Source organism: Kryptolebias marmoratus, linkage group LG4 (assembly GCF_001649575.2).
Source record: "Kryptolebias marmoratus isolate JLee-2015 linkage group LG4, ASM164957v2, whole genome shotgun sequence".
Lineage (NCBI taxonomy): Eukaryota > Metazoa > Chordata > Actinopteri > Cyprinodontiformes > Rivulidae > Kryptolebias > Kryptolebias marmoratus.
The window spans coordinates 9,333,145-9,357,698 of NC_051433.1; the positions used below are offsets into that span (position 1 = coordinate 9,333,145).

The 24,554-nt window shown below is 37.3% G+C and overlaps 1 protein-coding gene across 2 annotated transcripts in view; it reads right to left on the reverse strand.

Annotated features, from left to right (window-relative positions):
- Window positions 1-2,903: 2,903 nt before the first annotated feature.
- Window positions 2,904-24,554, reverse strand: part of col2a1b (collagen, type II, alpha 1b) — a 44,245-nt gene continuing 22,594 nt past the window's right edge. For both annotated transcript variants that reach the window (XM_017408765.3, XM_017408763.3), the window contains 30 exons: window positions 23,587-23,685; window positions 22,262-22,315; window positions 21,937-22,035; window positions 21,721-21,774; window positions 21,198-21,251; window positions 20,733-20,786; window positions 20,319-20,372; window positions 19,846-19,890; window positions 19,642-19,740; window positions 17,150-17,257; window positions 16,964-17,017; window positions 16,804-16,857; window positions 16,606-16,659; window positions 15,757-15,810; window positions 13,213-13,320; window positions 12,794-12,847; window positions 12,616-12,669; window positions 11,947-12,108; window positions 10,983-11,090; window positions 8,058-8,165; window positions 7,745-7,798; window positions 6,694-6,801; window positions 6,313-6,366; window positions 6,090-6,197; window positions 5,917-5,970; window positions 5,587-5,694; window positions 5,041-5,329; window positions 4,568-4,755; window positions 3,927-4,169; window positions 2,904-3,774 (listed from right to left, as the gene is read on the reverse strand). In XM_017408765.3, coding sequence (XP_017264254.1) covers window positions 3,628-3,774; window positions 3,927-4,169; window positions 4,568-4,755; window positions 5,041-5,329; window positions 5,587-5,694; window positions 5,917-5,970; window positions 6,090-6,197; window positions 6,313-6,366; window positions 6,694-6,801; window positions 7,745-7,798; window positions 8,058-8,165; window positions 10,983-11,090; window positions 11,947-12,108; window positions 12,616-12,669; window positions 12,794-12,847; window positions 13,213-13,320; window positions 15,757-15,810; window positions 16,606-16,659; window positions 16,804-16,857; window positions 16,964-17,017; window positions 17,150-17,257; window positions 19,642-19,740; window positions 19,846-19,890; window positions 20,319-20,372; window positions 20,733-20,786; window positions 21,198-21,251; window positions 21,721-21,774; window positions 21,937-22,035; window positions 22,262-22,315; window positions 23,587-23,685 — 2,883 coding nt within the window. In that variant the 3' untranslated portion in view covers window positions 2,904-3,627. The remainder of the gene's footprint in view (window positions 3,775-3,926; window positions 4,170-4,567; window positions 4,756-5,040; window positions 5,330-5,586; window positions 5,695-5,916; window positions 5,971-6,089; window positions 6,198-6,312; window positions 6,367-6,693; window positions 6,802-7,744; window positions 7,799-8,057; window positions 8,166-10,982; window positions 11,091-11,946; window positions 12,109-12,615; window positions 12,670-12,793; window positions 12,848-13,212; window positions 13,321-15,756; window positions 15,811-16,605; window positions 16,660-16,803; window positions 16,858-16,963; window positions 17,018-17,149; window positions 17,258-19,641; window positions 19,741-19,845; window positions 19,891-20,318; window positions 20,373-20,732; window positions 20,787-21,197; window positions 21,252-21,720; window positions 21,775-21,936; window positions 22,036-22,261; window positions 22,316-23,586; window positions 23,686-24,554) is intronic.

Sequence of the window (24,554 nt, forward strand, 5' to 3'; positions counted from 1 at the left end):
CTGTAGCTCAATATCTGTAAAAATGACTGAGTTATAGACATTTTTGGGTTTGCTAAGTTTAATTAGTTGTGGTGGCCATCTTGAATTGGATTGACTCAAATAGTTAAACAGTTGTAGATGTACATCTAATGATTACTTTCGGAGAGTTTCAATAAAATCTGCGCAGTGGTTCATGAGATACTTTGCTAACAGATGCTAGACAAACAAAGGTTATTCGGTGATTACCAGCCTTTCATGGCAGCAGGTGAGAATTAAAAAAAAAAATCCCCTTAGATGTAACTATGATATGAGAAAAAACAACAGAAATATTTGATTTTTGTAGAAATTACAGGGGACCAAATGGACCACTCTTTCTTTGTTGTGATAGGTCCCAATTCAATGTTGTATGATTGGATGGTCAGCAACATTTGTTTGCCATAAAACTAATTGCAAATGTTAGCAGTTATTCTGCAATACATTATTTAATTATTTTTTCTCTAATGCCATCACTAAGTCAAAAGAAATAAATCATATTGTCACAGAGCTACTAACACAACTTTGTTGTATGTTTAACATGTAATAAAATAGTGTACAGTTGTCTGTGATTGTGGTATGTACTAGAAGAGCAGAACACAATTTAGATTAGGATTAGATGAACTCTGTAAACTGTTCTGTGTTGTGTAAATGTTGGAGACAGGCGGTATTATGTGTCACTCAGATGCTGTAAATTAAGGGATGAAATTTTCATGGTTCATGTTGTTAAATCACAGCCTTAAAGGAAAAGAAGATGCACTCTTCTGTGACTATCAAACAACGTTTTGTGGATAAATGTCACACATTTACATAATATAAATAATTTCTGACTGTTCGCTGTTTGTCACAAATTATATGTCTGGATTTGTTTCTAACACATTGCAGTTTCCATACATCTTTGGCTTTAATAGAGTCTGGGTCCCCATTTTGTTTGCTGATGATTCTGACAACCAAAACTTAGAAAAGCCGACGAGCCGACGTCTTATTCTGTATAGGACAAGATGTCGGATCGTCAGATTTATGCATGCTTGTGTGACACATTTTGATTTCACAATTGATTTAAATAAAGATCAATTTAGAGATTAAAAAACATATAATTAAACATATTGCCCACTGTCTTACATTCTACAGTTTTAAACAAAGATCTTATGAGATCAGGCAACACTCGGAGTATATATTAGGGATGACTTTCAGCTACTACCTCACCAAATTCTAGCAAATTCATTTTTTTCTCTAACCCACTGAGATATAGCTATTTTTGTGTTTCCTAAGGATGATTAGCTATAGCGGTTATCTTTAATCAAACTAATTCCAGTTGTTAACCAGATATACATGTATGTCCAAAGATTGGTTTCTGGGAGTTTCATTAAAATTTGTCCAGTGGTTAATCATATATTTTACAGACATACACTCTAACATTAATGCCAAAGTTTTAGTCAGATATCTCATAGAATCTGTTAGTGCTTAGAGTATGTGTTGGGTATGACTCACAGTGACTACCATACCAAATTTTAGCTCTTTATCTGTATTATTGTCGAAATTTTAGCCATTTTTGTGTTTGATAAGATATATTAGCTGTAGTGGCCATTTTGAATGGGTTAGTCTAAAGTTAATCAGATGGATGTGCACCCAGTGAATACTTTCTGAGAGTTTCAGACAAATGAGTATACACACACACACACACACACAAACCATGCATGATTGCCCACCTTTCATGGCAGAGGGCAATAATACATAAAAAAGAAATTTTGGAGTGGGAAGAAACAAACTAACAAAAGAAATTTCCAAGTTCACTTTGAAAAGGCAAAAAGACAAGCAAAAAAACCCCAACAAAAAACAGGAAGACATGATCAGTGTACTAATTTAACTGTTTGGCAGTGTGTCACATTTTATTAACATAGAAAAAAGGGTCAGAGATCTGTCTTACATATAAAACTCTCCATTATAAACTTTCACTACCTCCTTCTTTAACTTTTGGTTTATTATAAAAACAAAAGCAAAGATTTCCAGTCATTTTTATATCACTTTTCTGCTTTTTTGTTGTTGTTTTACAATCTGAGCAAAACATAACGTGGAATCTAGGTACAGGAAACCTTTTAAATGTGTGTGTGTTTTTAAATAGAATAATGCAAATAATTATTATAGCATTGAGTGGGAAACAAGCCAGTCAATAAAGAAAACAACTACAAGTTACTTGGTTTTTGTCTTTTATTTCCAATTTACATTAATTAAAACGTAACAAAAAACAAGTAAAGATCATAATAATAATAATATAATAATGCTATTATTATTAATAATATTACTATTATTAATAACAAAAAATATACACAACCTCACACAAATGAGCCCTCTTTGCTGGCTTTGGAATATCAATCAAACACACCTTAAAAATCACTTCTGTATGTGTGTGTGTGTGTGTGTGTGTGTGTGTGGACAGAGGGTCTGCGCTGTGTGAGGGGACTGATGGAAGGGAATAGAGACAGATGGGAGAGGGTCACAGCAAATTGGGGGCAGCAGACCGGGCTTTCACAACCAACCATAGATGTCATTATGATCTAAAATAGGGAATTTAAAAACAAATTGGTAGATAATAAAAAATTTGATTGATCTATATCTTTTTTGTTCTTAAACTGTGAGGTAGATTTAAAAAAAAATGTTAAAAAAAGAAGTAAATTTGTTCCTAATTGCCTTGATTGTAGACACTACTCAGGGTCATTTTAATTCATAGAAAGGTGATAAAAGCAGAAGGGGTTCAAGTTTGGACTTTTGCCAAAATCCCAGGGCGAAATGATCTGTAAGAAACTGTATATATATGTATACACACATATACATATATATACATATATACAAGTCACTGTTTGTGTATCTGTTTGGTAAAAAAAAATACAAACTGTTTTACAACAATAGCACCATTGATTTTTATTATAATACACAGTAATTTTTGATACACATTGTGGCTGCTGAAGTAGGAATACCTGCACTCTCTACAGTACATAGATTGGTTTCAAACAAAAACGTTTTCTTTAGTGGATGTGACACAGAAGTGATGGGATGATTAGTAAAGAGGAGGAAGTAAGAGAAAAAGTTGGTAGATGAGTTTTTTTCATCTTAAATAAATGTAAGCAGGTTTATTTTTTAATTACTCCGCAACAAACTCAGTCCTCTCATACCTGATATCCAAACCTAAACAATAAATAAATAACTCCATCACACTGTACTCCCTCTTGTTCTCAGGTATGTTCCTTTATTCTCCTCATACTTCTTCCTTTTTGTTCACAAGATACAGGGTAAATGGGAGGGGGGACTGCTGAGAGAAAATGGGGCTTTTAAGGGAATGGAGGGAGTCCATGGGGGAGGGATAGAAGACTGAAGGCAATGCTGGATGAATCACAAATGACAGTTGCTGGTGCCATTCAGTGCAGATATCCTACGGAGTTCGACTTGAAATAAAAACACTTTTTACTTAGAAAAAAAGTCCCATTGAAAATAAAAGTGTCTTGATTTTTCTTTTTTCTCTCTCATCTTTTTTTCTGAAGCGTGCTTCTCATTCAAAAAAATTTATTCTTTCCTAAAATTTCCACTTCTTCTTTCTCCTCTGTTTGATTACTCATTGTTTTACAAGAAGCAGACTGGCCCGACGTCGAGTCCGAACTCCTGGTCTGCTCCACCAATATCCATGGGAGCAATGTCCACGAGGGGCAGGCGAGAGGTCTTCTGCGACCTGTATTCGATCACTGTCTTGCCCCAGTGTCCTGTGTGTCTCTGTTTAGAAGAAAAACATTTCACAGGTAGTTAGATGACCTTTGACCTTTTTAGAACTGCAGAAATTTAAATGAATTTACCATGTAACCACCAGGAATGACAGAAAAAGCGCTTTAAAACTATTTTAAGCGCATGTTAGTAGGATTGCCTACCGTGCATCCATCCTCCATAACACTGTAGGTGAAGCGGCTGTTGCCCTCGGCTCTGATCTCCACGTCATTAGAGCCCTGCAGCAGCACGGCCTTCTTCAGGTTGCCCGTTGAGGCGTCCATGTAGGCCACGCTGTTCTTACAGTGGTAGGTGAGGTTTTGAGACGCCTCGGTGGACAGAAGTCTCAGGAACGTCATCTGAATGGCAGCAGTATTGGGCGCCAGGCTGTCGTCACCATAACCGAACTGCATTGGACAGATGATAATAATAATGTGGTTAACTTGACTTTCCGGATGTATAATTTATATGTAAGTCACAGGTTTTTGATTTTTGCTACTTTTGAGAGTCACGAGTGTTTAACAATTTCTGAGGTGTTTTTTATGTTATTTTGCTAATATTTTTGCAAGGAGTTATCTTCCTTTGCATTTTACAGTGGGCACAGTTTAATCCTTACATGTATATGAATTAGTTTTGTGAAGAGTCACAAAAGTCAAATAGGACAAGTTAATATTAAAAGAAAATCCTCAGCTAAGGTGTACAGAAAAGTCCTTAAAAAGTAAAATAAATTCTAATGATAAGAGTCAATTAAGAAGCAATATTTTACATGCAAAAAAAAGAAAACTAAAACTAAAGTAAAACTCACATGGAATCCTCCATTCATTGTCTCTCCAAACCAGATGTGTTTGCGGTCTTTGCTCTTGTTGGACCACCAGTGCTTGCGAGGGATCTTTGCAGGTTTGGGGTGGACGCAGGACTCACCGGTCTCCATGTTGCAGAAAACCTTGATTGCATCTATGGTGCAGCCCTGATTGGGATCAATCCAGTACTCACCTACAAACAGGGATGGGAAAAAACAAAACACAGACACATGACAATGTTCCTTCAAATCACTCTTTCTCCTCAGCTGCTTAAAAAAATTGATAATCAGTGAGGATGTTTTGCATGTTGTGACACACTATGTTCTTTTATTATTTTAAATATATACCCCCAAACCAAACATTCCCAGACAATGCAAACAAGGTTTGATGTACTTTCTAAAACTTGAAATCCCAGTCTAGCCCCAGTCTGCTTCATTATCTCACCCCAATTCAACCAATTCCTCTTGCTGTCACTCACCGCTCTTCCAGTCAGGGTGGCAGAGCTTCAGATCTCTGCAGGTGCGAGCAGGATTCTTTTTGGATCCCTCCGGGCTGCGGATGTTTTCAATCTGGTTGTTGAGAGATTTGAGCGTGGCGTCGACCTCGGCATCATGCTGACGGAGATTTCCAGCGGCCTGGTCGGCCCTCATGTACCTAATAGGATCGGGCGACTTCTCGGTTTGACCCAGAACAGCAAAGGCAGACATGTCAATACCAGGTCCAGGGGGACCAGGGGGACCAGGGGGTCCAGTGTTTCCAGGAGGACCCTGAGAGACAAAACAGAGAACTCAAATTAGACATGCATGATTTTACAACAAACCTTTTATTCATGGTGCTATTTCTGGAAAGTCAAACTTCATTTCTGAAGCCATGATGACACTCTTTAATGTCAGCAAGTTATAGATATTTATCCTTGTGTCAAACTGTTAGATGAGTTCAAATTCCAGTTATATTTTGGCAAACACCTACCAACCAGCATTGGTTCTAGTCTGGTTTTAAAGAAGGAACAATTTAAGGTACTCACAGCAGGGCCAGTTTCTCCAGTGCGACCACGAGGTCCTGGAGGACCAATGGGTCCTGGCGAACCATAAGAACCATCCTTTCCAGCAGGGCCAATAGGTCCAGGTGGTCCCTACAGAAAACAGGAAATGAAAGATAAAAGTGTCAAAATATAGAAACAAGAATGAAACGTGTAGTTAAAAAAATGTAATACAATCAAGATTTAATGAGCTGACAAGTTAAAAATCCATCACTGTGATGATGAATGACAAAAATGCACAATTTGGCTTAGAATTCAAATTAATGTTGTCATTTTTTATTTACAGCTGAGTATTTTGATGATGTTTCTACTCACTCTTTGTCCAGCAGGTCCAGCAGGTCCAGTAGCACCCTGGTCTCCAGACTGGCCCTAATGCAGACAAAAGACAGTGAATGTCAGATATTATTGACATGGGGAAAAATACACTCAACCAATGCAACTCAGAGATCTGGATTAGGATATATTTCCAGTAAAACTTGTCTACTTACTGGGGGTCCAGGGAGACCCTGCAGACCAGTGAAACCTCTGTGTCCCTTCTGTCCTCTCTCACCAGACTCTCCAGCCTCTCCCTTGTCACCACGGGGTCCTTGGGGTCCCTGAAAACATGTGCAAAACATTTTAAATGACTAGTGACTGTTGTTTGCAAAGTTAAAGCTTTTCAAAGTTTGATGTCCTCCCGATAATAGTTAAACCAATTCAGTGTTCACATACAGGCATTCCCCTGGCTCCAGCAGGTCCTGGAGATCCAGAAGGTCCTTGTGCACCCTACAAAACAAGACAAACAAGAGAGGTCATATTCAGCAAACATAAATAATTATGGTTTTCTTAACAGATTGTTCACATACAGCATAAGACCTATACTTAAAAAGTCAGTATATTTTAAAACATATTTAAAAGAAAATGATGTTGAAATGGTAGATAACCTTTAATAAAATACACTGACTATATGATATGTAAATGGGAAAAGCAATTACACAGTTTAATTTTCTTTCTAACAAACAATCTGTTAGGGATAAAACACTAGAGAAATCCTTCTCTGTACTACTGTTCTGTGAAAATGATATACTCCCTTGTGTTGGAGTCATTACTCACAGGCTCTCCTCTGTCGCCCTGTTTGCCGGTGGGTCCCACTGGGCCTGAAGCACCAGGAGCACCTGGAGCACCAGGAGCACCTGCAGGTCCAGTGTTACCACGATCACCCTGCAGCAAAAAGAGCACAACAGAGACAAAAGAGGAGGTATATTTAACAAAATCATTGCTGTTTGCATAGTGTTAAGCACACATTTCAAGATATGAAGCAGAAAGTAAAAGAACTGATGTTTTCCCTTTAAGGTGATGTATTCCACATATTTCATTAAAACACAATAACAAGAAAAGGGTTTATTGTGCACCATGGTTTGTAACTGCTAAATGGTTAAAACAATGGTTAATCCTGGCAGCAAATAGCAAAAAAAAAAAAAGATAACTAAATGTTACTCTCCTCTTTGCCAGCATTTAAATTGATTTATGTCACAACATTTCTTAACACTGAGCATTGTTTCATACTGATGAAGTTTGGAAATCTAACATAAACTGAGAATTGTTTTAAAGCTGCTGATAGACCAAATTCAATGACGTATAATTACACAGATCTGCTGAAACATTAAACCACTGACAGGTGAACTGAGCCACGCTGCCCTTCTTAATAAAACATAGCAATCTGCTTGAAAACCCTTCATGTTTTTGGACACTTTCCATCCACTAAAATATTATTTCAGCTCAAATGATGTCCAATCACACCCCCCACATGGCAGCAAATTGCTTGTCTACAGTAGCAGCCCCCCTCCGTCCCACCAGCAGGACAGCAATGGGCTGAGCTAAATTGTCAAACCTCTTAATTTTCCAGATACTGATCTTTTTGGATCTTATAATAGCATCTGTGGGAACCAAGTCCAGTCCACAGAGATACTACCTCCCAACTCAAAGGACCTAAGGGATTTCATCTCCAGGACACTCTCAACAGGTTCTTTATCCATATTCTTACTAGTCAGACTTATTTTGGAGGTAAAAGGGGGTCTTTTTCCCATCTGAGTCATAATGTTATGGCTGATCTGTGTACATCCGTTTGATATATCAGGATGGATTTGATACTGATGTTTCTCACCTTGATTCCAGCAGAACCATCTCTACCAGGAGGTCCGTCAGATCCAGGGTTGCCCTGTCAGACATCAGACAAACATGAAGCGTTTCTTGTATGCACCTGTACATCGCCAGATGTCCTACTGAATAGAAATCAGCTGCATAATGAAGCCCGCTACAACCAAACCCATTAATAATTCGGTGCAAACACAATGAAAGTGGACATGTGATGCAAACCAGTGGTGCGTTTTAATTGCCCGCCATGGGAATGAAACTGGACTAGATGTGGCAGTTGCCCAATTAAATCCACACATTATACGTGTTAGTCATGTTCTGACCTCTCTGCCGGGTTCTCCTGCAGGTCCAGTGAGTCCAGGAGGTCCAACAGGTCCAGGGGGTCCACGGTCTCCAGCACCACCAGTAGCTCCCTGCTTTCCTGGCTCACCCTGAATTGAAAGAAGACAACTCATTATTAGATTTTTACAAAATGATACGAATCAGTCTTTGATTTACATGTACTACAGCTTCTAGGGTTGTTTCGTATATTCACTTTAAAATCCAGGATAATTACATTTGCAGACATACGTGGCTGTTAAAAATCAGCTGAAAGTAAAATAAGTTTTCAGCAGATGAAACAGAACAACCTGAACATTCAAAGCCTAAATATTTTTGTTTCTCAAACACTAAAAGTAAAGTTTTATTTGTTTTATTTTATTTAATATGTTCTCATCTTTGGGCAGTCAGTCTCCATCTTAAAATACCAGCTTTTAAACACAAAGTACCGTGGAAAATAACTTCAGTATGTTTCTGTAACTGTCTGAACTACAAATCTCTAGTAGTTTGTAGAAAACAAAAGCAACTGTCAGTCCATAGTAATTATTATTAAGCACACATCCATTTAATCAGCTTATATGATTAAATCCTGCTTGACCAAGCCAGATGACAAAAAGAGACAAGAAACTGTCAGATAATCAGCTTTTATCCATACACACTATTTTACACAGTGTTTATTTATATTAAATACTTGGTCACTTGTATTTAGAGCATGATTGTATTATTTCAAAGAAAAAATAATCAGATTACTTGTTACAGATATTGAATCTACAGTTAAAAAAATTTATTTAAATCTTATTTCTTGTTGAGTTTTATTTTCACTGCTGATTTCCTTCATCCATTCTGTGAATAACTGATGCCTACTGACATGATGTAAACAGGGAACATGGTCATATCACATATCAAACAGTGTGAGATGTAAGCAGAAAAAACTTTAAAATGTATTTTTTAATCCAGTAATGTATATTTGATCACAAGGAGAAAACCACTGGTTTAATGCGAGATGTGTTTTGACTGTGATTTAATGAGGACACGGCAGAATGTCAGTCCGGAGCATGTCTGCTGGTTGTCCACATTTACTTTACTGAGTGACAAAACCGTCGGCATTGTGCTCACATGGCAGATTCATGAATATTTATTACGAGCAGCGACAGCAGGGTTGGTTGTGTTTTCACCTTCTGAATCTGCCTGTCCGCTTGTGTTTGTGTCATTGTGACAAAATGTGTTCAAAAAGGCATCACCACACACACACACACACACTCAGAAGCTATTGCAAATGAGGTTTTGAGTTGTTGGTTTTTTTTGGAAAGGTGTTTATATGTCTGAACAGTTTCTGTCACAACTGTGACAGAAACAGTCACAGAACTAAATGAGTGTTTGCTTAAATAAAACTGAGGGCTCAGTTTATTTATAGCTCAAAAAGTGGAAATATGGCTGAAATAAGCAGGAGAAACAAAAGCTCACCCCTATACAACACAGGTAACCTTTCTACTTTACAATTTTGTTTGACAGTGTTGGATAAAAATAAATACAGTGTTTTTATATATAAATTATTGTCCTCAGTTTAGACAATGGAAGTGTGTCCACAAAGCACCCAATTTTATGTCTTGGAGTAGACAATTACAGGAAAAAGAAGCTGCAATCAGACGCTATTTCTACCACGGAATTGTTCCCCTCCTTCCAGCTCTTACAAATGAACTGTCAACCAAAGCACTGTTAGCAGATCATATTTATATGTCATCGTATTTTGCCCTTGTATATTATCAAAACAATAGTATAAAGTTTGAACAAGACAGCCACAAAACAATACAAATGTGCTGCAGAAAGTAGAGTAAAAGTTACTATTGAGTGTATTAAATAATCAAATTCCAAAATGTTCTCTAATTTTGTACAGTATCATGTTTAGTTTTAGTTCTTAGTTCTAGTTTTGTGTTTTTATTTTGCTCCCTGGTTTATTTCTGATGATCTCCCTCTTATTTCCTCACAGTTGTTTCTAGTTTTCTAATTATCACAGCTGAATTGAGTCTGTATGTATAGTCCCAAGCTTTTAGTTTGTCCTTGTTAAGTCCTGTTTTTTATTCAGTTGTGTTTGGTGTTCACATTGGTTTTGATTTCCTGCCAGCACAGCATCCTTTGTTTAAAATGAAGTTTATTATTTACTGGATGCGCCTGTGCCTGGGTCTGCATTTCGGTTCTTCCCACCAACAAAACACATCACTTCACGTCATGTTTGTTTTCTCACTTAATGTTAAGGGAAACTATGTTACTTAGAGCAGTGATTGAGTAGCTACTGACAAATTTAATATGCAAGAAACCTGATCTTGAATTATTTTAACTAATCTACTAAAAAAGACAGGCTCTAACTTATAACAAATATTTAATATTTAATATTTAATATTAGTTTCAGATTGAGACTAAGAACATACTTGTGATCAATTATGTCTCAATCTATTTTTTGTTTGATAAATAATCTAATAATCATAAAGACCATAAAATGTATGAAAAAGTGAACCTTACAAAAAGACAGGCCTCTCAGCATAATGGTGTTTTCTTTAGTTGCAGTTCTTGACCCAGTTTACAAGGAAAGATAATTTGTTGTGTTGCTTTACCAACAAATAAAGGGTTTTTGTTTAAAATAATATAATCAAATATGGTTAAAAAAAAAAGCTCCAAATCCTCACATCTAAAATCATGATCTCAAAGGACTCACTCCTATTTTCTTTTGTGGGTTGACAGATTACCATTAAATCTCAAAATTATGTGTTAATTTTTGTTCATGTAAACTAAATATTTCATAAATTTGTACAAAAAAAAAAAAAGAAAAAGTGAGGATACCATAACAAGATGTTAGAATTCAAGACTAGACAAACTGGCCAATAATGAGGATTTGAATGTTTATTTACTTGAACGGACAACCTGAGGTTACTTACAGAAGGCCCAGGCAGACCAGAGAAACCTCTTTCACCGCGCTGTCCAGGCAGACCAACAATGCCGCGCTGCCCAGCCAGTCCCTGAGGACCTGAGGGACCTGGTGGACCCTGAGGGGGAAAACAAACAGCAGACAACACAATTACCAGGATAGCATGGTGTTATTCATTTATTTTGGCTATTGAGCATTTGGATAAGAAGCCACAAACGTTCATATTTTAAAATAATTACTCTATGAACATGGAACAGCTGTATATTTTCTGTCAGCCGCAGCATCAGACTGAATTTCTCCATCAGCTCTCCGGTCTGTGTCATCCTCACCTCCACAGGCTGCTCTGTCAAAATGTCTTGCACCTCCCTGAAACCATGTTTGCAATGAACACCTGACTCTAAGTGACGGCTGAGACACACCAGGAGGCAGACAAAGGCTTTGATGTGATGAAACAGGATTCAAGATTTTATATACTGGATGAAATCTATAGGAAGGAGAGGCACAGCAGCTGCCTCAGTGTATGAGAGGGCGATCCTCTGTGACATGGGCTGTCATTACCCTGACAGAACTCGTCATGTGTTTATGACTGGTGTGTATGTGCGACTATGAGTGCTCGGAAGGTAAAAGCCTGGAGTCCCATCATCACACTGTCTCTGGATTGCACTGCCCGGTGACGTCATGTGTCTTAGTCTGCTATTAGAGTCCGTGATGGACACTGACAGCTCTGTGTATCAATGTGTACTGGGTCCATTACTGCTAAAATTGGATCTCTTGGTTGAAACAAATACACAAAAGGGGCCAGAGTTATTTTTTTCTTCTGAGTAAACTTGGTTTATTTCAGAGAAGATAAACAAACACCCATATGTCTCGGTATGTGGGTGTTGCAGAAACCAAATATGTCAAGATTAACAAGGCCACAATGTTCCAGATTATGTAAAAAATCTCTGTGTTGGGTGTTTTTTTGTGGTACTCACAGGAGGACCATCCTCTCCAGCGTCGCCTTTCTCTCCTGGAGTTCCTGCAGGACCACGAAGCCCAGCATCACCCTGTCTACCTGGAGGTCCAGAATCTCCTCTCACACCCTTGGGTCCATCTTTACCAGGAGGCCCGGCAGGACCAGAGGGTCCAGGATTACCCTGGACACAAATACAATTTATAGAAAATCCTGCATTATTAGAAATATAGAATAAATAATAGGAGATTTCTGTTAAAAGGGACACAAATAGACTGCACTAACAAAACAAGGAGGTATATTTTTGTCATCCATATGGCTCCAAACACTATCTAACACATGCTGGTTACCAGCATTGGACTTTTGAGATGCTGTCCCTCTTTGAAGCTAAATAGTAATAATCTAAACAACACCCCACTGTGTTGGACAAATTGCTTTGGAAGTGTGTGGGTGCCGGCGCAGTGAGAGAGAATGATTTACATTTTCTTTAAATCAGGGGGCATTTAGAAAAGCGACCTCTTCTGCTGCACACCAAATAAATCAAATGCTTTTCTCCTGATGTGTTTTTTTCATGTTTCTTTTATTGCAAGACACTATTTATGATTGTTTTTGGGTTAAAACACATTGAATGAATTTTGAAAGATTAAAAAAAAATGGATGAAAGATGGATGCGAGTTGACGTTGAACTTACGTTGGGACCAGGAGGTCCAACCCGGCCAGCAGCTCCAGGGAAACCAGTGGCACCCTAACAGAGAAAAGATTTATTCAGAAATTCATTTGCAAAGCATTGGATCCATTGTAGCACCAGCCCAATGTAAAGCAGTTCAGCAACTTCAAATAATGAAATGTGAGACACAAAGTTGACTTACAGGAGGTCCCTGAGCACCACGAGCACCTTTAGGTCCAAAAACCCCTGTAGGACCCTGGAACAGAAAGCATTCTGTGCATTACAATGTGAGCTTTTGTTTTCTGTTTTTTTTTTGTGCATCAGCAAGTCTTTTATTTTGCCTTGTGTGGCACAAAAACTGACAAGGTTAACTGTCACTGAGATCTGCTGTTAAATCCATAAATGTTCAACAAAGAGATGAAAAAGGAAGTTTCTGCTGAACCGAGCATAAAAAACATGATCTTTTTTCAGTGAAATGTCAGTCATTCAATGTTTTTTTTTTTTTTCATTTAAAATGTTCCTTTTGAATAAAACACAAACATCCCTATCTGGACAATGATAACAAAAAGAGTAAATGTTATGCAGCTTTGCAGCACAGATAAATACAACAAGGACACTTACTGCAGGTCCAGGGGCACCAGATGGTCCTTGGGGTCCAGGGGCACCAGCGTCTCCCTTCTGTCCAGACTCTCCCTGCTCTCCCTTGATTCCAGGCTGACCATCAGCACCCTGAAAAAAAACAAAACACAAACATCTGTGTTTTCTTGTAATTGTTGGTTGACTTTAACACACAGGAGCTGGACTGAGGCAATAAACCAACAAATCCAGCTCAGAATATCCTCTACAGCTTTAATTGTGTTTATTAGTTAAACTCTCTGTATGTGTAAAGCTGTAAGACTTCTAGTTGATCGTACTGAAATTATAAAATAAAATTATGAATGATAATTTTCAACTTGAAGTCAGCTTGGTGTAGCATAGGTTTGATTGATATTCTGATGAACTCGAGAGTAAAACCAACACCGGCTTCAATAAAGCTGCGAATGATTTCAGTGACATACATGTTTGTTATCAGTCGTGACAAGCTGTGATGTAAGCTGTGAGCTATTTATATTTGTATATATATATTGATAGACGCCGTAGTGGCGTTCACCTTGACACAAAATCTATAATTAATCATAGTGTAACCTGAAGGGGAAAAAAAGCCCTGAGATGGATTTTATTGTAAGAAACAAACCAAAGAAACTCATTTGGAAGGTTGCTGTTTATGAAAACCATCTGTTTAATGTCTGTCGGGAGGCTTTGGGGAAAAAGTAATTGAACTAAAGATGCTAGGATATTTGACAGTCTGCAAAGTAATATCTTTCCACATAATTACGCTCCAAGGAAACATGACAGAATAAAGAACTGATGGAAGTTATAAACAGTGACAAAGGAAGCTAAACGTCTAAGTTTCAATTTTAAATAGAAAAACAAAAGCCAGCTAGATAGCACCTGATTTTTAGATGAATAAAAACATAGTTAGGGTTTCTAATATTTTCTCTTTAGTGTAGTGAATAAACTAAACTAATTTTTTTCCTTATTGACATATTTCTCATGTGTTTTGTTACAATGATAAATGTTCTCTCTCTTGAATGTTTTATTGTACAAAACTATATGTATGCACACACTTTGAGGACATTGTTTCAATTTTCTCTCCTTTCTGTAGGAAAATTGGAGCTAAACTTAAGTTAGAGGTTAAAACATTTTATGAAACTGATCACATGTGAGCAATCCATGGTTCAGAACTACATGATCTGCAGAAACATGTCTGTGGTGACACGAAAATCAGCTCAAACTTAAAATGCTTTAATTTATTTACTATGGCAACTTAAAGTTTTTGACAATGAAGTATATTTTAAGATCTATAACAAGGAAATTGAACTAAATATTTTAATATAATATCTCTGCAGGAGTCCTTTAAATAAGGCACATTTTATATTTTCATTACAAATTCTAAACTGATTGTTATCCTCCTGACTATCTGGAAAAAAATATTGTCCAATCACATTTTTTTTTTTAAATTCCCCTATCTTTGTAAGGTAATTAACCTTACCCCGTCACATGGGATCATTGAAATGCCCTAAATGTCCTCTAAAGATAGCAAAAGGTGTTAATTCAGGAGTACGCAGTGGGTGGAAGATATTCAGGGTTACAAATGTCCTCCACAGAGGACAGATTTGAACTACTGGTAGTCAGGAGAATTTTTAAGAAGTTGGAAAAAGTGTAAATAAAACAAGATCATTAGTGAATCATTTGAACAGGAAATTTGACTGAAAACATTTTAAATGTCAACTTTTGATTACAGCAAAAATAATTGCTTTGAATTTCTACCAGCAACACATTTCAAAACAGCTGGGGCCAAAGCAAGAAACGATAAGAAAATACCGAGGCGAGTTTAGCACTCTGTGAAAGACTGTGTGGACAAAAACTGAGCGTCTTATCAACAGCACATAAAATCATCAAACGAGTCAAATTATATGGAAAAGTCTCTGTGCACAAGGACTGACACGGCGAATGGCAAATCTATACTGAATCTCTGTTATCTTCAGGCCCTCAGGCAGGAATGCAAAACAAACAGTAATTTCCGCTGCGCAAATCAGAGCACTTCTGAAATAAACTGTCTGCAAGGATACTTTGTTGTCGAGCGAGTTTAAAAGAAACAGAACAGTGCTGTGAGAAAGTCCCGAGTCCTCCCTCATTTCTTCGGGTCTTTCTTCCAAGAATCGTTTCTTGTGATCTTCTAAAGTGCTCTTGATCAACGATTATTGAAGTTTTCTGAAGATCTTTCAGTTTTTCTTTGGTTATTGTAAGCATTTTCACTAATTTTTAGTATTTCAAAAGTCTTTCAAGAATGGTCTTACTTTTTTTCATAATGCATTTGCTTTTTCACTTGCAACATTTTATAGGTAGTCTATACACTTTGTGCATTAATAAAATAAAGTTACACATTTGGTTAGATCCTTGCAATAATGATTATTTATGATTCGACTGAAATGAATAAACTGAAGATAGTTTTCAAGTCACAGTATCTCTTGTTTAATAATCTGTAACTCTAGGGTCACGTTTTTCTTTTTCAGAAATACAATATAATTGTCATGTTCATGATTGTTTTGTTGTAAAACTTACAGGAGATCCAGCAAACCCAGCAGGTCCAGGAGGTCCAGTCTCTCCTCTGTCACCCTGGAGGATAAATAAAGAAATTAAAAACACAGAGCTTAGGTTGAGTCATAAAAGTCTAACTTCAACCCAGAAAACATCTGCTTAACACCACCATCTCTACTCCCTTAAAATGTTTCTGTAGCAGAATTGATTATTAATTTTAATTTAAAAAAAAGGATCTTCTGCACTTTTTCATTTAACATTAAAAATCTAAATATAAGAATTGTTACTCTAAAGTACATATGATTTGTCACTTTTGTTGCACAAGCAAATGACTAATTACTGTACATTAGATCCTTGTTTTTGTACCGTCTTGTCTGTATCCTTAAAAGAGCAATGCTGCACTTGTTAAAAATATACTTTATTCAAAAAATATACCTGTAAAAAACAACTGCACACACTTACAGTCAATATAGTCACCAGTTTAAATAGATGTTTAGAGACAGAAGGAGATTTTATTCTCAATAAAACCCACCGAGGAGCAGAGAAAACACACACCCTCCACTCAGAAAGGCTTCAACAAAGACCTGAACCAGAATCTGTTTTTACTTTGAGGCAACAGTACAAATCACCACACCACTGTGCCTCTATCAGCCTATACCTTAATTTTATTAAAAGTACAATTATGACCCTTTGGTGACAAAAATAAATCTCTAACTTTAAAATTGAATAAAGTTCCACAGTAAGTGCCTAAAATCTATTTGTGTATTTTACCAGGTACAATTCTGATAACAAAATATTCTTATTTCTAAGCCGAACTTAGAAATAAACTTCACTTTTAAAATAAACTGATATCAGCAAAACTGCAACACTTACAGGAGCACCGCGAACACCAGCAGGTCCAGATGGTCCAGCGGGCCCAGATTCACCCTACAAGAAGCACAGAACCATCATCGGGGATAAATGTCAATCTATAAATAGCAGTTTCACATGCAGTTGGTGACACTCTTACACTGAAATACTGACATATTGCAGTTATGATGCAATTTCCAGAGGAAAATAAATAACACTCACCTTCTCACCGTTTGGACCTGAAGGTCCAGGAGGACCGATGGGACCAGTGAGACCCTACAATAAAATTGAAAAATTTGCAACAATTAAACATTTAGAACAAATTAAAAGAGTTCAGCCTTATTTTTTTCATAAAAATCTACAATAAATGGCAGTCACGCACTCTGCCACCATCTTTGCCTGAAGCGCCTTCAGGTCCTTTCTCTCCAATGTCGCCCTACAGGGATTAACAAAAGAAAACAGTCAGGAATAGAGAATATGTGTGAAACTCGAGCAGATAAAAAAAAATCTACATATTTAACATATACATATTCATTTTTTGAAAGGCTCAGTTTCCATTCTAGCTTACTCTGTCTCCTTTGGGTCCAGGAATGCCAGCACCTCCTCTCTCTCCGGGCATTCCCTGCAGGCCCGGGGGTCCCTGAGCTCCTGCAGTACCAGCAGGTCCAATGGCTCCCTGTTACAGAGATCAGAAATAAAACGAGACGAGTTACTGCAACTGCAGCAGAGAGTTGTGACACATATAAAACCCTAAAGTTTATATTTTAGTCTAAGTGTTTAAGCACGTATAGCAGGTGTTGCCAAATGGTTTGAAACAAGAATATTAAATGTTTTGACACTTTTAAGATGGATTTTGCTAAGAATTTGCTTTTTTTTTTTTTGGTAAATGTCAAAAATGTAAAAATGTTGACAAAAGAGCAGGTTGTGTTCAAAGCTATCAAAAGACTGAAAGAAAATAACAAGTTGCATCTTTTGATGATTCTAATTCTGCAAAAGCAGAACGAGAGCTATTCATTAATCAAAAACATTATTTTATATAGGCGTACCTTTAATTCTGTATTTACCAAAGACAAGAAACTTTTATCAGAACATAATCTATTCTGCAGATCAAAGCTAAGAAAATGAAAGCAAAAGCAGACTTTGATTTTTTTAAGTGGCTCCACCAGACCCACTCCTGATCATGACTAGAAAGACTTGTCATCAGTGCTTTTTGCTGCAGCCTGAGATACAAAAACACAGCGACACGGCATCTGCTTCCTATCTGGAGTCATTATGGCTAACAGCAGGACTCATGCAACAGTCATTTTTAGGCTGTTGGTACTTAGAAACTGCTGTTTATTCTAACGCAAAGGGGCAGATGACTGATGTGCAAAGCTGTGAGGCTTGTGCAGCAAATGATTCTGCTTTAATACCAACCTACAGACTGTCTGTTCAGCCTCCCACCCCCCTCAGTCAATCCCCATCACATACATGCTGGCTCTAATCCTCATCCTCTCTATCCGCTCTGGTTTGACCTTACGGGGGAAAAAAATCTATAACGTGGGATTAAAATCTGAGCTGATAAACTAAAAATGTGAATCGTCATTGCTTTGAGCTCTTCCTCTGCTCACTGTGCAGTGGGGACAAATTACTGCTGTGTCTGGAAATCATGACAAGGAAGTGAAGGACTTTACTGGAAATGTAAGGATATTCTTTTTAAAACACAAAGGCTTTATGATTTTAAAATGTAAGATTTGAATAAAGGGGATGGATTTTAGATTGTATAGATTTAGGAAAAATACAGGGTGATGAACTGGGAGTGACATATTGTGTGCAAAAGTCTTGAAGCAAATCTTAATTTCTTTATATTTTACTTTATACATATTTCATATTCTAAGGATCCAGGCATTTCTTTTTATAATTTAAAGTGGTCTTGAGCAATGTTTCTTCAGGTTTTCTAAATGTCTTTGAGTTTTTTTCTATGAAATCTGGATGCTTTTTTCACTCATTTTCAGTTCAACAACTGACCACTCAACTCTGACCCATGAACCATTCAGGCATAAAAAATTAGATTAAATGGGAACTCTGTTACCAGCATCTTGTCACAAAGTTATAATCTGTTCCAATTTCTTCAGCTTGAAACTATGAAAAATAGCAAATATATCAGAGTTTGACACATAAAATGATATTTTAGCACCAACAAGTGGATTCCCTAAAAGCTACTTGCAGAAAACCTGTGACAAGATTTTGTTTAATTTTTTTTATTAATTTTTAAAGATAGAATTTTCAGATATTGTTCATGTGCTGTAGCAATCACTAAATTGACTTCCCAGTGTTCACTTCCTTCATTTTTTTTAAGCATACACTTTGCACTGTTACTTTTGTTGGACAGAAAAAGAATACAAAAGCAGCCACAGTCCAAAAAAACACTTTGAAAAGCCTTCAGAAAGACTGGAGAACTATTTACTGAGACCACTTTAAAAGAATAAAAGAAAGTTTGGGCTTTTGAAAATAAAATAAAAAGAAGTTAGGAGGATTTTGACCCTTTGTCACATCTAAACTGAATTATTCTCTGAATCTCGACGTTAAAAAAAAAACAAAACAAAACAAAAAACAAGCAGAACTTCATAAATCAGAAACACAATTTCTATTTTGCTCTCCTGTTAATCGTTTCAGACCCAATAACTTTAATTTGGGAATTGCTGCCTCTGAGCCACAGAGGCACTCCAAACTTAATTCCCTGCTATATGATGAAATGTTCATCATCAAAAGCACTGAACGGAGTGCTATTTCATGGCCCAAATGTAATACAGACTTCTACGAGGCAATCATTGATAAATCACAAGCAATAGATTTGAGTTTTTAACATCCTTGGTTGTTAGAATGATCATTTTTATTTTTTACTACAACATATTTCTAATAAAGAACACAAAATCTGCACAAATCAACTTCCAGATCCCTGAGGTAATTATCAGTCAGTTGTGTGTGTGCTGTTGCATTCAAAAAGTTATTTTCTAGTGAGTACCCTTCACGGAACATTGTTTAATAATTCGAACGCTGTCCGCTGGTTGCTGGACTCACTTTGGGTCCGTCGGTTCCGGGAGTTCCAGGCAGGCCTCGGGGTCCCTGCAGACCTTGAGGGCCAGCAGCTCCTCTCTCTCCAGGGAAACCACGCTCTCTCTCCAAAAAAAAAAAAAAAAAAAAAGGTCACAGCAATAATTAACAGCATATCTAATAATCATCAGACCAGAACTTAGGGAAATCCACTGAGGTCTGTAAACTTACTCTGGGTCCAGTGGCACCAGCAGGCCCACCCTCTCCAGGAACACCCTGACAAGACAAGCAACGTAGAAAAGTTAGAATAATATCAAGGTGTTTGAACGTTCAAGAAAACAAACTACCATTTGAAAAATGTAGGTATGTTCTTGACTGTCTCACAGCAACAGACATGAAGAATTAAACTCAGTCAGAAGAGAAACTAAATATAAGCTACAGAAGCATAAAAGGGATCATCCGTTCTGTAGCCTCTTCCTCTTTAATCTGACACAATGACTAATAAGTGTGGAAATAATTATCAACTCATAAATGGTAAGGACATATAAAGTGTGTATGCCTTTAGAGCTCATTATACAGAAATTTAAAACAGCTGTGGAATAAAAACAGGAAAAGTACTAATGGTTGTGTTAATGCTGCGACTCTTTCTGCTGACATGATGTGAGCTTTGCAGTCATATTTTATCATAAAAGAAGCGCACCAACCTGGTCTCCAGGTTTGCCTCCCTCTCCAGGAGGTCCAGGAGGTCCAGGAAGACCCTGCAGAAGAAGGACAGAAGAATGATCCATGAAGGCATCAAACACAAACATGTAGATTTACAACAATATGTTTAATTATAAAAAAAAACGATGCATGTTTCTGTTGCACCACAAACAGCGGATCTCTAGAAACTCATGCTCTTGCTCGTAAGTGTTCACAGAACTATCCCCTGAAAATCCTCTTAACTTTAACCATCAATTTTTGGCCAAAATAAAAGAATACTGGGGAAAACTGAGAGACATTCTTATTTGTAAAAATGTTTAAATTGCTGCACAGTTGTTGATACTCTTTCAAGCTAAGAGAAAACAACTATTTTTATAGTCTAAGAAGCCTTTTAAAGTAAATGTACACAGACTTACCTGGAAGCCGGACGGACCGGGCTGCCCTTGCTCTCCTCTCTCCCCGGCAGGGCCCTGAACAGATAATCCACAGTCCATTATCATCACGTTTTATTGGCAAGGCATTTTCGCTGAATTCAATTTAATAGATACAATAATAGAAAATTATGAAAATATTTTTAAATGATGCAACTCTATTATCATTAATCATGAATAATTTATCATCTGATTTTTATGCTAGTTAGATTTTTTCAGTGCACTGAAACACAAACCCTCAAACGGGCTGAGTGCCTTTGAGTCTGCTATCCAACCTCATAATGTCCAGACATGAGCGTCAAGGACTTTTTTCCCCCAGACAAAGCTATTGTAGAGGCCATCTGGGAAATCAAGATACTGAAGGGTGGTTCTAAGTGCAGACTTAGAAAAGGAGATAAAATCAGCGTTGAAGCTATACCGAGTCGGAGGGGGGAAGATGGAGATACGTACAGCAGGGCCAGGGGGTCCAGCGGCGCCGGTTTCTCCATCTTTGCCAGGCAGACCCTGAGGAGCGGGGACAGATAAATATCAGGCGTTAAGGCAGAACCAAAGGCGATGCTATTAGCCGCACAAACATCTCAGGGCTTTTTCAACACAATCCCTAATGTGGACGCTGAACTCGAATGTGTCGCAGTTACAAGACTCTGTTTCAACAAGTTTAAAATTACTCACCGTAATAGATATTATTTTTCTGAGCTTCTTTCACATGCTATATTTGTCTGACTTTCAAACACCAGAGAATATAAAGCTTCTGATCTATTTTTATGTACCTGATTAACTCATATTTTAAATAGGTATTTATATTTTTTGCAGAGCAGAATTCACAAGAAGCAATCAGGGAATGGATATATTAGGTAAATTATACATTAAAAATTTAAACAAGCTCATTATCGGCCACATGATTTATGACTGCAGTCCAATTCAAATCTATATGGATGATGTGTGCTACTTTTAGCAAATAAAGTCTACTTACTCTTAGACCATGAGCTCCAGCCAGTCCTTTCTCACCCGACTTGCCAGGTTCCCCCTAATTAAAGAGACACAAAATGAAGGTCCTTAAGAGAATGGCAGGTAGTATTGATCAGGTGTAATATTATTTTTACAGAGCAAATAAGATTTAAAATATCAGAACTGTCTTGAAATAATATGTCAAACAGAAGAAAATTCTTGCTTTGACACGAGTACTTACAGTTGCTCCTTTGGGTCCAGGAAATCCCATGACACCAGGCTGTCCACGGGCTCCCTGAGGGCCTGGGGGTCCTGGACGGCCATCCTCACCAGGAGCTCCCTGATGAAGGCAAATCAGTTCAGTAACAAACATCCAGCATTGACTCCAGTAATGTACAGTAAATGTGATTATATCACGATAAATGTTGTGCACTCTTGATTTAGTCTAGAGGTTTAGAGTGGCTGCGAACCAAAGTTAAAGTGAAGGAGAAGACAAAAAGCCTAAACTCACATTGGCCGTATAATTGACAATAAACTGTAGTTATGCCATGAAAAAGAGCACTTACAGAGGGTCCAACTTTGCCCTGAGGTCCAGCATCACCAGGACGACCAGTCAGGCCCTGACAGAGAGGAGGAACAGAAACGGAACTGAAACCCGGGTGAATCAGTGGATCGTTTAGTCCAAGAAGAAATGTTCTGAAGAGGGACCGGAGCGCAGAACATATGGCAATGTGTAAAATCATTTACACCTCTGATTATCTGTGTGTAACAGGTAGCAGATCAACATCTGATGGAAATGACTAAAAACCGACACATGAATGAGAACACTGATGCGGAGTGTAAACAAATAATGATAACCGGTTGTGCAATAGTAAAATAAACACATTTACTACAGACACTGTTCAGTTGAAAGCAAAATGTTTGATTTCACACATGAAAGATGAATTAATCATCAGTGACAGCACACACCCACAAAATGTGTGATAAAATGCATTTTATTGTTCTGATAAAGCTTTTGGAGAGATGTTCAGGTTTACCAACTTTAACTGTTTAGATCCTGTAAAAGTTCATACATGAAGAAATAATCTGAAAAAACTTTTCAAGCTGAGGAATTGGATTAGATATAAAACCTGCCTTGGATGATATCACTTGATTTAATCCCATCTAGGTCAAAAACAAGTTTAAAGATGCATGTATATATAATATCTGGAGCTAGTACTACATTATATGTGTTAAATTAACTTCTATCAATAAAAGACCAAAATTTCAAACAAACAGTTTTAAAGTTGGTGTCAAGAAGACAAGCAGACAGACTTTTATACTTTAAACTGTCTTGCTTTTATATCTTTAAGCGTTAGTGGAGTGAAGTTTGATGTAAAAAGAAGTATTTGATGTTGCTGGGGCTCAGGGTTGTTTATGGTCAGACATCATTTGCTGCTCAGAGAACTGTGGATCAGGGAAACATACTGAAAACAGGCAGCAGGAAATGATAAGATGCAGCCAGATTTAATTGGTTTGCCGCATTTGATATGTAGGTTAGAACATAGAAAATATTTTGAAACTGAAAAGTTTAGTTTTATGTTGGAAGATGATAAAATTCAGAGTTTTAGCAACTCATCTCATGCAAATTACTGAAACTGATAAAACACTGTCCTGTTTGCAGAAAGTTTCCCATGTTTTGTCAAAATGTGGATTTAAAAAACATGGTTTTCACAGGATAAAGGTGACATAATAAGAACTCAGCTAAATAATACTGTGTAAAATGATAAGCATTTATCTTTAACTGCAATCAGCAATATTTCAAAGAGGGGATGAAATTTCTAACTGCATGTGTGATATTATTAATGGCAGGTTCAGTAAAAAAAAGTTACGATTCCCAAACAAATCCTACCCTGGCTCCAGGAAGACCAGACTCTCCAGGACGGCCGGGGTCACCTGTGGCCCCTTTGGGACCACTGGCTCCAGAGGGTCCACGCTCACCGGGGGCTCCCTGAGTAAGGAGGGAAATAATAAAACGGGAGGGTCAATCACTGATTTAGTGACACAGTTTTCTTATCCAAAGGAAACCAGTTTCTGTGTTAAAAGTGTGCAGGAGCTTCATTGACCTGCTGGAAATGAGAAGATTAAATTCTGACGAGTTCATTTCGTTTAAAACGAAGCTGTCTGTGGGGAGATAATGTTAAATGAGATGTTGGACCTGCTGATACGGGACAAGTAGGTCAGTGGTGCATGATTGGGCTGTGAGCTATGCTGCCACCATGTGTTCAAGGAGTGGAATTACATGGATCACTGCTGAAATTAAGGAGTTTCACATAAATTCATAGAAAATAGGAGTCCTGGCCAATGTTGCTTTATAAAAAAAAAATCCCTTGAATACATCATTAGGTAGGCAGTGATCTGAGCTTGGAATAAACTGTGAGGAGCATGGAGGCTCATTACACACACTGCTAACCGTGTTATTTATTTATAACATGCTTGGTGCTACTTAATTTGATTTGAGAATTATAATGAGTATGTGATGTGAAAAACTATCTTTTAAAATGTCTACAGGGACACCTGAGTGAATTAAATGATAAGAATTAGCAAGTCAGTATTATTTTTGTCTGCTTTATTTATTATCTTTTTATATGCTATTACTTTAGTGCAATTGTTAATGACATTTAAGTCCTAATAAATATTGTACAAGTATGGAAGAAAACCTTCAAATCAATGTTGTACTTTAAAGTGACAAATATCTGTATTAATATGATATTAAACTCTCCAGCTATAATAAGGAACAAACCCATTAGGTATGATTTACTGATGAAAATGATAAGAAGATGTTTGGTAAGAAATGTGGGCATTTATGAGCTGTTATTT